Source organism: Notamacropus eugenii, chromosome 5 (genome assembly GCF_028372415.1).
Source record: "Notamacropus eugenii isolate mMacEug1 chromosome 5, mMacEug1.pri_v2, whole genome shotgun sequence".
NCBI lineage: Eukaryota > Metazoa > Chordata > Mammalia > Diprotodontia > Macropodidae > Notamacropus > Notamacropus eugenii.
The window spans coordinates 51,613,634-51,625,844 of NC_092876.1; the positions used below are offsets into that span (position 1 = coordinate 51,613,634).

The window sequence follows — 12,211 nt, forward strand, 5'->3', positions numbered from 1 at the left end:
AAGATGATTCTTTTGTTTGTATTCTAGGTTACAGCCCCAGGAAAAATTGCCAAGTAAGTCAGCCTTCCCCTGGGCAAGAATCCCCTAAATCTTTCCCTTCCAAAAACAGCTTCCACCAGATCCCCTTGGCATTCCATTGAGGGTTAACAGACTTCCCCAAATCTCTTCTGGCCTTCTGGAGTGAGGGAGCCTATGTTTGGATTCCTGAGCTGGGAGCTGTCCAGCCTTTATTCACTCACCCAGTGTGCCTGGCCCTGGCCTGAGACTCCTTGTCTTTGCCCCTGAGGTAGAAGGGTCTGAGTCTGAGGAGGGCTTTCTCCTGCAGGTCTGGAACTGATGCCAGGAACCTAAGCCGCAAGTGCTGGCTTATCCCACTGGGGTTTTCCAGGATGAAGTGGCAACCAGCCATCTGCTGATACTGCCTCACTCCTTATTTTTCAGCTCATGGCTGAAGCTTTTCTGGGGAGGGACCTAAGCAGAGTCCAGAGAGCCCAGGGTGAAGACACCATTTTCTTGTCTCCTTCCCTTCACACATGGTCCAGGGACCTTTTTGGCTGGTGAAAGGAAGGAAGAAAAAAAGCAAGCAAGCACTTATGAAGTACCTAATATGCGCCAGACGCTTTACAAACATGATCTCATTGTATCCTCACAGCAACCATGGGAAATAGTTACTACTGTTATTCCCCATTTTACAGTGGAGAAGACTGTAGACAAACAGAGGTTAAGCGTTTTGTTCAGGGTCACACACCTAGTAAGTATCTGAGGGTGGATTTGAATTCAAGTTTTCTAGACTCCAGGCCTAGAGTTCCATCCACTACACCAGCCTAGGGAGTAGTCAGTCCTAGGAACCTAGAGCATCCCTCTCTCCTGATGTATCCCAACCTGCCACCAGCCTGAGCCTTGGGCTACCCTGAATTGGACTGATTGGGAAAGGGGTTATTCCTCCCTCCTCAGGGTCAGAAGAGGGTGATGGAGCTAAGAGATGGTGACCTGGGAGGTCAGGGTTTAAGTGAGCCTGCCTGGGAGGTGGTAGGGAGTTTATATTCTTAAACCAAGCAAGCTTGTGAGGAGACTTGGGGACAGGGCAGGCTAAAGGGAAGGAAACTGGATTGTAGTTGCAGCTTTGAACTTCCTGCCCTCAGAGGCTCTGTTCTCTTGACTCTTCTCTCCTTTCCTTTTCCCCTTTCCTTCTCTTCCCCCTCCCCCCACCATGGGAGTACCAGTAAGGGCTGCCTTGACCTCCACTGCAAGGACCTTGGCATTACTTTTTTTTTCTAATTTGAAGATTGAATATCAAGAATGGGGGAGGGCAAGGGTGTCATAACCTATTATGGTGGTAATCAGTCCCCTACTTCCCCCTGCTCTCTAGTCAAGAAGATTAAGGCTTATAAAATTTATTTCCTAGTCAAGACCTGCCTGGGGTGGAGTGAAAGTTGTCTGGGCAAAGTCTAGCTTCATCTAGGATTCTCTGGAGTAGGAATTAATCCTTGGTTAATAAAATGTCAGAGCTGGGAGGAGTCTTAGAACCCAGAATATCAGAGCTGGGAGGGCCCTTAGGACAGAGAATGTCAGAGTTGGGAGGGCCTTTAGAACACAATGTCAGAGCTGGGAGGGCCCTTACAACATTGACTGTCAGGGCTGGGAGGAACTTTAGAACACCGACTGTCAGAGCTGGTTCCCATAGTTTCCCTTTCTCTCAATCCCTAGTCCTCATTGTACCCCTGTTGTGTGCCCGTGCCTGGGCTATGCTGCATCACAATCCCTGGCCTTGGGGAGCTTTCAGTCTAGTTGAGGTGACAGGACACCCAGACATGCTCGTGAAATAATTGGATTCAATAAGATATCATGTGATCAAGTGCTCAGCCATGGCACACTGTGGTCTCTAAGGGCTACCTTTGGAGAGGTAGTGCAGAACATTGGCTAGGGAACTCAACTCGGAGTCAGGAAGATCCAAGTTCAGTTCCTGACCTAGATACTGACTACTTGTATGAGCCTGGGCAAATCACTTAACCTTTCCCAGCCTCATTTTCCTCATCTGTAAAATGAAGGGGATTGGACTCAAGGGCCTCTTAGGTGCCTTTCCATCTCTAGGTCTAGAGCTGTTTGACTCTAGGCTAGGACAAGTCACTTAACCTCTCTTTGCTTCAGTTTATTCAGCTGAAAGTTGGAATACTAATAGCATCTGCCTAACTGAGTTGCTATGAAATTAAAATAAGATTTTAAAAGTATATATGTAAATATATATATAATATAGATTATATTCACTATATGTGCATATTATATACCTGCACACACATACACACACACACATATATGGCTAGCTACTCCAGACCACACTAATCTCTAAATAGTAATATTAATAGCAATAGCTAATATTCACATATTTGCAAATATATACATGCATGCATGCATACATACTATGAGCAACTAGGTGATTCAGTGGATAGAATCTGGTCCTGGAGTCAGAAAGACCAGAGTTCAAATCTGGCCTCAAACACTAGCTGTGTGTCCCTGGGCAAGTCACTTAACCTTTTTTGCCTCATTTTCTTTATCTGTAAAATGAGCTGGAAAAGGAAATGGTAAACCACTCTAGCACCTATGCCAAGAAAAACCCAAATAGAGACATGAAAGATCCAACACAACTGAAAAATGATCAAACAACATATATACATTATATGTGTGTGTATATGTATATACATATATATGCACTATACATACATACTATATGTATAGCATGTATACGTACATATACATATATTTTACCAAGCTAAAAGCTTGGTTCTGACAGAAGTGGATGTAGCCCCCAACCCTATCCTCCTTAGACCAAAGTTCTTAAACCATCTGGTTGGTGTTCCTAGCCTTAGTTTGGGTCCTTCTTATCCCAAGAGTCATATCGGGTTCCCTCATTTTTCAACCCTATGTCGTCTATGTCAGCAGCCCAAGAGTCTTCCAAAGAATGCCGAGATCTCTGAAAAGCAAGGGTTAATGAGTAGTCCCCCTGCTCTGGAGACAAACAACCATGTGACCTCCTGCTCCAAGGAACCCATTGGCCTGGATCTGAATGTTACTGAGAATGTTGGCCCTGGGGACATTCCTGAGCCCAGGGCCACGGTGGAACACACTAATAACCAGATTGGTGAGTCACTGGGGTTCTGGTACATAAAACTGTCTGGTTGGGAAGAGCTGAGACCTTGACACAGGAAAACTTCATTAGCAAGTGAAAGAGTCAGTGTGGGACAAAGATTGTTCACCATTTTAGCCTTGGTAGTGGGTTATCTGGGTTCCAACTCAGCTCTAAAACTTACTTCAGTGTTAGGCAAATCAGTTACTCTCTCTGGGCCTGTTTCTTCCTTCACAAAATGAGAGTATTAGACTGGATGAGAGCTTGAGAAGGCAGGAGAGGTCCTCTCATCTGATCCCTGCATGAGGTAACTCAAGCTCAGAGAACTTGAATTGTCCAAAGTTTCCAAGGCTCTGGACAGTGTTGGGGTTTGCACCCAAGCCAGTGAGTGCATAGCCAATATTCTATCCTACCAATGTCTTCCTCTGGCTTTTCCTCCAGCTCTTAATCTGTAATTTTGCAAATTTATCAGCTGTGTGACCTTGGGCACATCACTTAAATCTCAGGTTCCTTATCAACAAAATGGGGACAATTTCCCTTGCCCTGCCTACTTCCCAGGACTGGGAGGAGAAAAGCTCTTAGCAAAGTCTAAAAAGTTATAGAAATGTCAATGATTTATGATGAGTTTCAGCCCCCCACCTTTTAAAAAGCACCCATTTAGGCACCAAGTAGATGTAAAAGCATTGAGAGAAAAGGCCTGATTTTGTTTTCTCCCTTTAGTTGGGGTGGAGGGGAGAGCAGAGATACCTTGAGGAAGGACACAGATGAGACTTTACATGGAATAAGTGCTCGGTCAGTGGTTGCTAAATGAATAAATCACTGAAGAATATGGAAACGATGACTGTGGGCATGGGCAATTGAATACATGAGCCATGATGGAATGTTGCAAAGGAGGCACCCAGAGAGATCTGGAGTTAATCTCAGAAGGCTCCCTATACTAGAAGAAGGCCAACTCTGGACTGGGCCTGGAAGGATGCAGGAGGTATGAGAGGGAAGGAAGAAAGGAAGGGAGGGAGGGAAGAGAAGGAAAGGGAAGGAAAGAGAAGGAAAGGAAAAAAAAGGGAAGGAAAGGGAAGGAAAGGAAAGGAAAGGAAAAGAAAGGAAAGGAAAGGAAAAAAAGGAAAAGAAAAGAAAAGAAAGGAAAGGAAAAGAAAGGAAAGGAAAAGAAAGGAAAGGAAAAGAAAGGAAAGGAAAGCAAAGGAAGGTGAAAGGAAAGGAAAGGAAAGGAAAGGAGGGAGAAAGGAAAGGAAGGAGGGAGAGAAAGGAGAGGAGAGGAAAGGAAAGGAAAGGAGGGAGGAAATAGGGAGGGGAAGAGAGGAAGGGAGGGAGAAAGACAGGAATAAGGAAGGAAAGAAGCATTTATTGAACTCCTTTGTGTCAGGAACTGTGCTAATAACACAGGGATGGTTACATTGGATGCATATAATGAAGATTGAAGATTGAAAGAAAAATTTGTAAAAAAAAAAAAAAAACAACAAAAACCCAAAAAAACAGCCTCACACAGATATGTAGTTGGAAAGGGGAAGGAGTATTTTAATAAGCAAATAATGTCTTAGCATTGTTATGAAAATAGTTTTGACCTCTATTGTCCTTTCCAGCTCTAAGTTTCTGAGCCTGATTCTAGGTCACTTCCCTTCCCTGGGCCTCAGTTTCTTCATCTGTAAAAGGAGAGGATGAGACCAGATGAGGTCCCTTCTAGCTCTGGATCTGTGATCCCATAATGTCCTGATCCCAGAGCCCTGAGTAGGTATTGTCTGTATGGTTTTCAGAGACTCTAACGGGTCTTCAGACATATTTTGGGAGCTACTGATCTAATCTAACCCACTTTTACAGATGAGGAAACTGAGGCCCAGAGATTGAAATCCAGGGCTTCTCCTTACAAATCCAGTGCTTTTCTCCCTATTAGACTCTATTGTGCCTGGCATATAGGCAAAGATATGCTCTGGCTAGTGGGTGGTATTCAGGGGCTCCTTAAAAGGACCAGCCTGGGTGTCTGCCCAGATACCTCTAGGCTGGTATTCCAAGGAAGGAGAAACCTGTTGCCTGGGGACTGCTTACAGTTGATGGAACCATGGAGAAAGGATCAAGTCTATCCTGAAAATGTCACCCTGGTAACATCTTTAGCCAAGGGATCAAGCAAAGCTATCCAAGGGGCCCAGAATGGGAGCCAGAGGCTTTCTTTGGAAGCTAGCTCAGCAATGGCTCTTTTCTGTCATCCTGCATCTTCCAGCAAATCCACAGTCAGAGAGACAAGTCCCATACAGGGTCTTGGAGTCAGGACATTGTAGGGTCGGTCATAGATCTAAAGTTGTAGGGGACTTTCGAAGTTGTCTAGTCTCCCCCACCCCCATTTTACAGATGAGGAAAGTGAGGTACAGAAAGTTTAAACAGCTTTGAAGCTTAGGCCTAGAAGGGACCTTACAGGCCTTCTACTACCACTCCACCCTACAGATGAGAAAATGTCAGCCCAGAGGTTAAGTGATATGTCTGAGGACATATAGATGCTAAATGTCTGTAGAGCAGTTTGGACCCAGAATGTCCCAAAGTGCCCTTCATCTTAGAGAACGAGGATGCTGTTTACCAAAAAACAAAGCTGGGATCCCAGGAAGAATCTGTGTGACAGCTCCGGTGTTTCCCAAGGGAGAGCCATTTCCTCCTTGAGTCCTGGGGGGAGGGGGGGGTGTCTCCTCAAATCGTCCCAGGCATTGGGGAGCCTTTCTCCTGGTGTTCCACCCACCCCACATCAGTGCCCAGTGGCCCACCCACACGAAAAACCACAGGCCTCCACAAAGAGAAACTTCCCTAAATTCAGCAGGCAGAGGACAGGGAGTCTAACCAGCCTCTGAAGCAAGCTACTCCTGGACCAAGGCTGGGAGGGAAGTGGGAAGACGTGGTCAATCTCGACTGTGGGGCTGAGACCTTCTTAGTTTGCTCCCTGCCCAGACAGTTTTACTGGGCAGATGTAACCTGCCTCTGACCCATCCCAGCTGTGTAAATCTGATCAAAGGTCGTGCCACTGATTCCAGGTAACTATTAAGACAGAGTAGGGGGAGTTTTCTTACCCAAGAGTTTCCTATGCTAGTAAAGTCACAGAGCCAAATCCCTATTCTTATAAAATGAAGGAGGGGCACTCAGATGGTGCAGTGGATAGAACACTAGCCTTGGAGTCAGGAGGACCTGAGACACTAGCTGTGTGACCCTGGCCAAGTCATTTAATTCCAATTGCCTTTAAAAAATAAAATAAAATGAAAGAGAGGCAGCACATGGTGGAGAAATGTCTGAGCCTCAATTCCTCCATCTGGAAAATGGGGTCAATAATAGCACTTATTTCCCAGGGTGAGGCCCCAGGGAGGGCATGTTTATAAAATGCTTTGAAACATTTAAAACACTATAGAAATGTTCTAATCTAATCTAACCCATTTTTACAGATGAGGAAACTGAGGCCCAGAGATTAAAATCCAGGGCTTCTCCTTACAAATCCAGTCCTTTTTTCCATTATGTGACCATTATGGTGTTTGTCCAAATTCAGCTTCACCCCATCCTCTTGCCTTGCAGAGAATATTTATATTATGAAAGCTGAGACAGTGATTGTCGGGTCTGTCACTAAAGTGTCTGAGGGCAGGAACCCTGCTGCCACCTTGGCACTTGAGGAGCAGGCCCAGGAGACAGACCAGTCTGCCCATTATCCAGAGCAGGAGACCAAGCTGTCCCCTGGGGGCCATGTTGAAGTCATGTTCTCTGTGGAAGAGGAAGGAAAGGAGTACCACTTGCCAACAGCTGCATCTGCCAAGTGAAGGCCAGAGGAAGGAGGCCAGGCATCTCCGAGAGTGAGCTTAGGAAGCTGAGACAACAAGCTGAGACGGAGCTGGGGGAGCCATCTCTGCAGGCCATGGTCTCGGGAGCAGAGCCTGAGCTGACCTTCCTGGATTGCTTTATGGACTACCCTGGAATGTTCTGGAAAGTATTCTGGCTTTGGCCGGATGCCAACACCCTGTCACATTCCTACATTTTAAAGAAAGAAGAGACTTAGGGACAAGAGGGGCTCTGAAGAGTTGAGGGGGGGCTTGGCTTGCTGGGGGAAATGGAAGGCTTTCTCCTTCTCCATCATCTCTCCATTGCTCCCTTGGCTGCCTCCATTAGGAGGCCCAGAATCCATTCTCTCCAAAGTGGCAGAGGCCAAGCGGCTAGCCTTGGCCCTAGGTCTCTGCTTACTCTCCCCCGTATCCAACACCCTTAGTCCCCTTCCCGAAATGCTTTCTGTGGCCAGATTGGCACACGCCTTACTGTAAACATACCCCTTGGAGAATATGGGTTTGAAGTAGGCTTTCAGCCAGTCCCCTGTGGTTATGCTGCTTGACTCAAAAGGGAAGTCCAAATGGGATTTGTGTTCACAGCACTGTACCTCCTCTTCAGATCTTGTGAGCCCTGGGCAAAGATCAAGGGCACTCTTGCCTGGCTGGGGACCTGTGGGAAACCCCTAGCTACTGCTGACTATTCCCCTCAATGGGATCCCACGGATCTACTAGTTCCAGTGATAGCTGGGTGGGTACCAGGTGCCATTTTCCAGTGCCATCTTACTTCACACCTGTTGCTTCCTCAGTCTCCCTGGTATTGCCCAACAAGAACACCATATAGGACATGAAATTTTCTAGCAGGCAGGGCTCCCCTGTCATCTGGAGTAGAGACCCCTTAGATCCTGAGCCCCTACCTTTCTTTCCTTCTGACAAACTACAGAGTATGAAGGAGAACCTTGGAGGAAGGGAGATTCAGGTTCAAATCTCATCTGATACTTAGCTGTGTAACTCTGGGTAAGTCACTTGACTTCTGTTTGCCTCAGTTTCCTCATTTGTAAGGTGAGGTGATAATCTCTAACTTGCCACTCTGAGAAGTGGAGGGAAGTAGTATAGGAAAGAGAAAACAGGAAAACCACAAAAGACACTGAACTAGGCCTGCCTGGAGACTAGTTTTTTCTTTCAAAGCTTCCCCCTCTGTTTGAGGGGGTTGATTGCCTCTCCCAGAATGACAGAGAAGTAACTTTTACTAAGAGTTGCTGAGCTTGAAAAATGGTCTGGTGCGCTCTTGGGAATCAATGGCTCAGCAAACTGTGAGCATAGTGGGACGCTTTGGATTTGGTTTGTGCTTCTTTTGAACCTCTATATACAGGGAGGAAAGGACAGCAAACAATTCATCACCTGTGTCTCTCTGTTTCCAAATTCAGTGGATTGAGTAAATGCTGCTTGGCCTAAATAAGGTTGTGAAGGACCTTTGAGAGAACACGTGTTTGCATTTCCATAAGTTTGTTTGAATTTCTCTGTGTTTGCACTTCACCTTTAGGACTCAGGCCCAATCAATATACATGGGCTGACATTTCTAGTTTGGTGTATGTAGCAAAAAGAAAATTGAATATATCATTTCATACATGTAAGACTGGAAGCAACCTTGGAAGTCATCTTATCCACCTTTAGGTTGGGGCTCAGGTCCCGGTTCTGATGATTACTACTTAGGTTACTTTGGACAAGTCATTTAACTTTGCTGGCCTTAGTTTCCTGATCTCTAAAATGAAAGGACTAGATTATATCTGAGGTGTCGAACTAGGTCAGCTACCAGCAATACTCCTTAGTGTGGCCCCAAATTCAAATGCAATTAGGAAATCAGGAAATGTTTAACAAAAGAACTAAAAAATATAATACAACATAGATAATATTAATTTGTGATTTTCTAAATCAATACGCACTAGTAAGGATCTATTTCTATTTGAATTTGACACTGATGGATTAACATCAGATATTCTGAGGGACTTGTAAGCTTCAAATCAATGATAACTTCCCACTTTACAGATCAGCAAGCTAAGCCACAAAGAGGTAACTTGTCCAAGGTCACAGAAGCAGTAAGTGGAAAGGCCAGGATCCATATTCTCTCACTCCTCATCTGGAACTCTTTCCCCCTACACCACCTCTGTCATGGGAGAGAGTGGCATCAGTATCGTAAACATTTCTGATTCCTTTACTTGCTCACAGTTAATCAAGAACTCTGGATCAATGCTGAAGCATTTATGACAAACCTTAGTTTAGCTTCCTAGATGTCTGCATGTCAATCATTTTGATTGGCTGCCGTCCTGTCAGGGATTGCATGGATATTTCCATAACACCAGAGTCACAGAATTAAAGAGATTGATAGCAGAATCACAGACCAAAGAGTTCTCACTCAGCTACTTTCCTGGACTTCATCATCTCCAGAAACTCATCATTCTACAAGATGGAACCAATAAAATACATTCCTCTTCAGAACTTTTCCCACCATCTGCAGGACTTTGTTGTGTGTGTCCCCTGCTCTGCATAACCTTCCCTTCACCTCCCCCCCCCCCCCCATTCTCAGATATTGTAGCTTTCTTTAGATTGTGAGATCTTTGAGGACAGAAATTATCTTTTTTTTAAAAAAAAAACTTTTAAAAAAATAGGCTTTTACTGATATTTTCCATTCTTACATTATCATAGTATCCCATGTATTTTCCCCCCTCCACTTCCCATACAACAAATAGTATTTTTAGAGGGAAAAAAAGGCAACCCAACTATTATCTGACACATTGAACAACTCTGAAAATATGTGCAATTTATAAGACATGTAGACCTTCCATCTTCATAAAGAGATAGATTTGGGAATGTCTCCTCCTATCTCTTTATTTGAGTCCCACTTTTAATAATTTTGTTGCATTTACTTTTTGTTTTTTGGTATGTCACCATTCTTTCCACTTACATTGTTGTACTCACCGTATACATTGTTTTCTTGGCTCTGCTTCCTTCATTCTGTATCAATTCATGAGTTTTTCCGTACTTCTCTATATTCGTCACACACATTATTTCTTACAACACAATCATATTCCATTACATTCATGAACCACAATTTGTTAAGCCATTTCCCAACTGATGGGAATCTGCTTTATTTCTTATTTTTAGTTGTCACCAAAAAATGCTGCTATAAACATTTTGGACTCTATGGAAATGGTTTTTCTTGTCAAGTGACTTCCTTGGCATATAAGCCTAGTAACTGGGTCTTTAGTTCAAAGAGTATGAACATTTCAGTAACTTTATTTGAATGATTCCAAATTGCTTTCCAAAATAGTCCTACCATTTCTCAGCTCCACCAACAATGTATTAATGGATCTATCTTTCTGCAACTGCTTCAACATTGATTATTGCCATTTTTTGTCATTTTTGCCAATATACAAAGTATGAGATGAAACTTCAGGGTTGTTTTGATTTGAATTTGTCTTATTACTAGTGATTTCTAGTATTTCTTCATGTCGAGTGAATACTTTGCAGTTGCTCTTTTGAGAACTACTTGTCCATTTTCTTTGACCATTTAGCTACTGGAGAATGGCTATTATGCATTTATGAATTTGTGTGTGTATGTATATGTGTGTATATATGGGTGTGTGTATATACATATATGTACATGTATATGTACATATCTACACATGTATATTACCAAACTCTTACCAGAGAAATTTGATACAATCCCATTCAAACACTTCCCTTCGTTATCTGCGATACATTAATGGGCAGGAATTGTCTTACTCTTTTCTTTGTATCCCCAACATTTAACATAGTATGTGGAACATAGTAGGTAGTTAACACACATTTGCTGGCTCTTGCTGACTCTAAGTTGGAGGGGCCTCACCAATCATCTAATTCAACCCATAAACAAAAAGGAATTTCCACTTTAAAATATCATATTGTGGTCTAAGTTCAAGGCCTGGTTCTTTCATTCATGAACTCTTGTGATTTTTGAACAAGTTCATTAACCTTTCAGCCTTCTCCTCTGCAAACTAAGAAGATTGAACTAGACTCTGTGGGAAACTTTAACCTGAGACCTGTAATTTTTTTTTTTTTGCATTTAAAATAATGATTCTGAGAAGTGGTTCATTAGTTTCACTGTATTGCTTACCCAAAAGAAATGTGAGATGGGCAAATTTAGAGACCTCTCCATCTCAAACCTTTACGTGGTATTTGTGCCTGACCTGTGGCAGAACCTTCCAAGATCATGCTGGTTTGAGCAGCCATAGTCGGACACACCATACCTTGACTTCAACATAGCAATGTCATTTTGGAGCTCTTTCAGAACATAGGACAACAACTAACCAACTGCCTACCTGAACGGTCCAAGAAACACAGAAGTTTAAGAACTCTCGGGATTAAAGGATCCTGAAGGTCCCTTCCTGCTCTGACAATCCATAAGACTAAAATTCAAAGCCCCAAGCTTTCCTTTCAACAAACAATTAGCTTTGAAAATAAAAGTAGCTACAAAAATAAGTCATGGTGTTCATTGTCTTTCCTTAGTGTTGCTGGAAACCTGCATTTGTCATGGGCTAGTTTGAGGTGTTTGGGTCTATCCCTGCTAGGTCTCAGCCTGTTGAAAAAAACCCTGTTTACTCATCAAACCACATTCTTTAGAGGAACTTGGGGTTTGGATCACGAGTACTCTTTTGAAATCACCCACAACGTTTTGCCCAAATTGGAAATTCAGAGAGAATGATACACTGGGAAACATGATAACATCAAAGCTGAGAATCCAGTCCTAGACTGAGATAAAATTTGAAATACCATTTTCCTTCTAGTAAGACTTGTTTTTTGTTTTGTTTCCAATCCAATCCAATAAGCATTTATTAAGCACTTACTATGTGCAGGCTTTGGGTTAAGTTCTAGAGATTAAAAAAAAAGAAAGATAAGCCCAGACTCCAAGCAGTTTTGGTCATTGCCATTTTGGGGGTCATTTTTGGCCAATATGCAGATTATGAGGTGAAGCTTCAGTGATGTTTGTATTTGCGTTTTCCTTGTTAGTGATGTGGAGCATTTTTTCATATGGTTGTGAATACTTTTCAGTTTGTTCTTTTGAACACTGCTTATTCCTATCCTTTGATGGGTTTAATTACTGGAGAATGGAATGAGATGGTCTGAGTTTGAATCTAGGCTCTCCTTTGCTGGTAGAGCCTCCCCTGCCTCAGATTCTAGAACTGGAAAACCAGGGGATTGAACTACATGGTCTCTGAGGTTCTCTTGCAACTCTAGGGTTCTAGCTTTAGAATATATTCAG

The 12,211-nt window shown here is 43.3% G+C and overlaps 1 protein-coding gene across 3 annotated transcripts in view; it reads left to right on the plus strand.

Moving 5' to 3' along the window:
* Positions 1 to 11,430, plus strand: part of TNFRSF8 (TNF receptor superfamily member 8) — an 82,172-nt gene extending 70,742 nt beyond the window's left edge. For 2 of the 3 annotated variants that reach the window (XM_072608906.1, XM_072608907.1), the window contains 3 exons: positions 28 to 53; positions 2,935 to 3,136; positions 6,677 to 11,430. In XM_072608906.1, coding sequence (XP_072465007.1) covers positions 28 to 53; positions 2,935 to 3,136; positions 6,677 to 6,915 — 467 coding nt within the window. In that variant the 3' untranslated portion in view covers positions 6,916 to 11,430. Of the gene's footprint in view, positions 1 to 27; positions 54 to 2,934; positions 3,137 to 3,841; positions 5,371 to 6,676 lie in introns of those variants that run through there. The other variant, XM_072608908.1, reaches the window with a different exon arrangement.
* Positions 11,431 to 12,211: the final 781 nt, after the last annotated feature.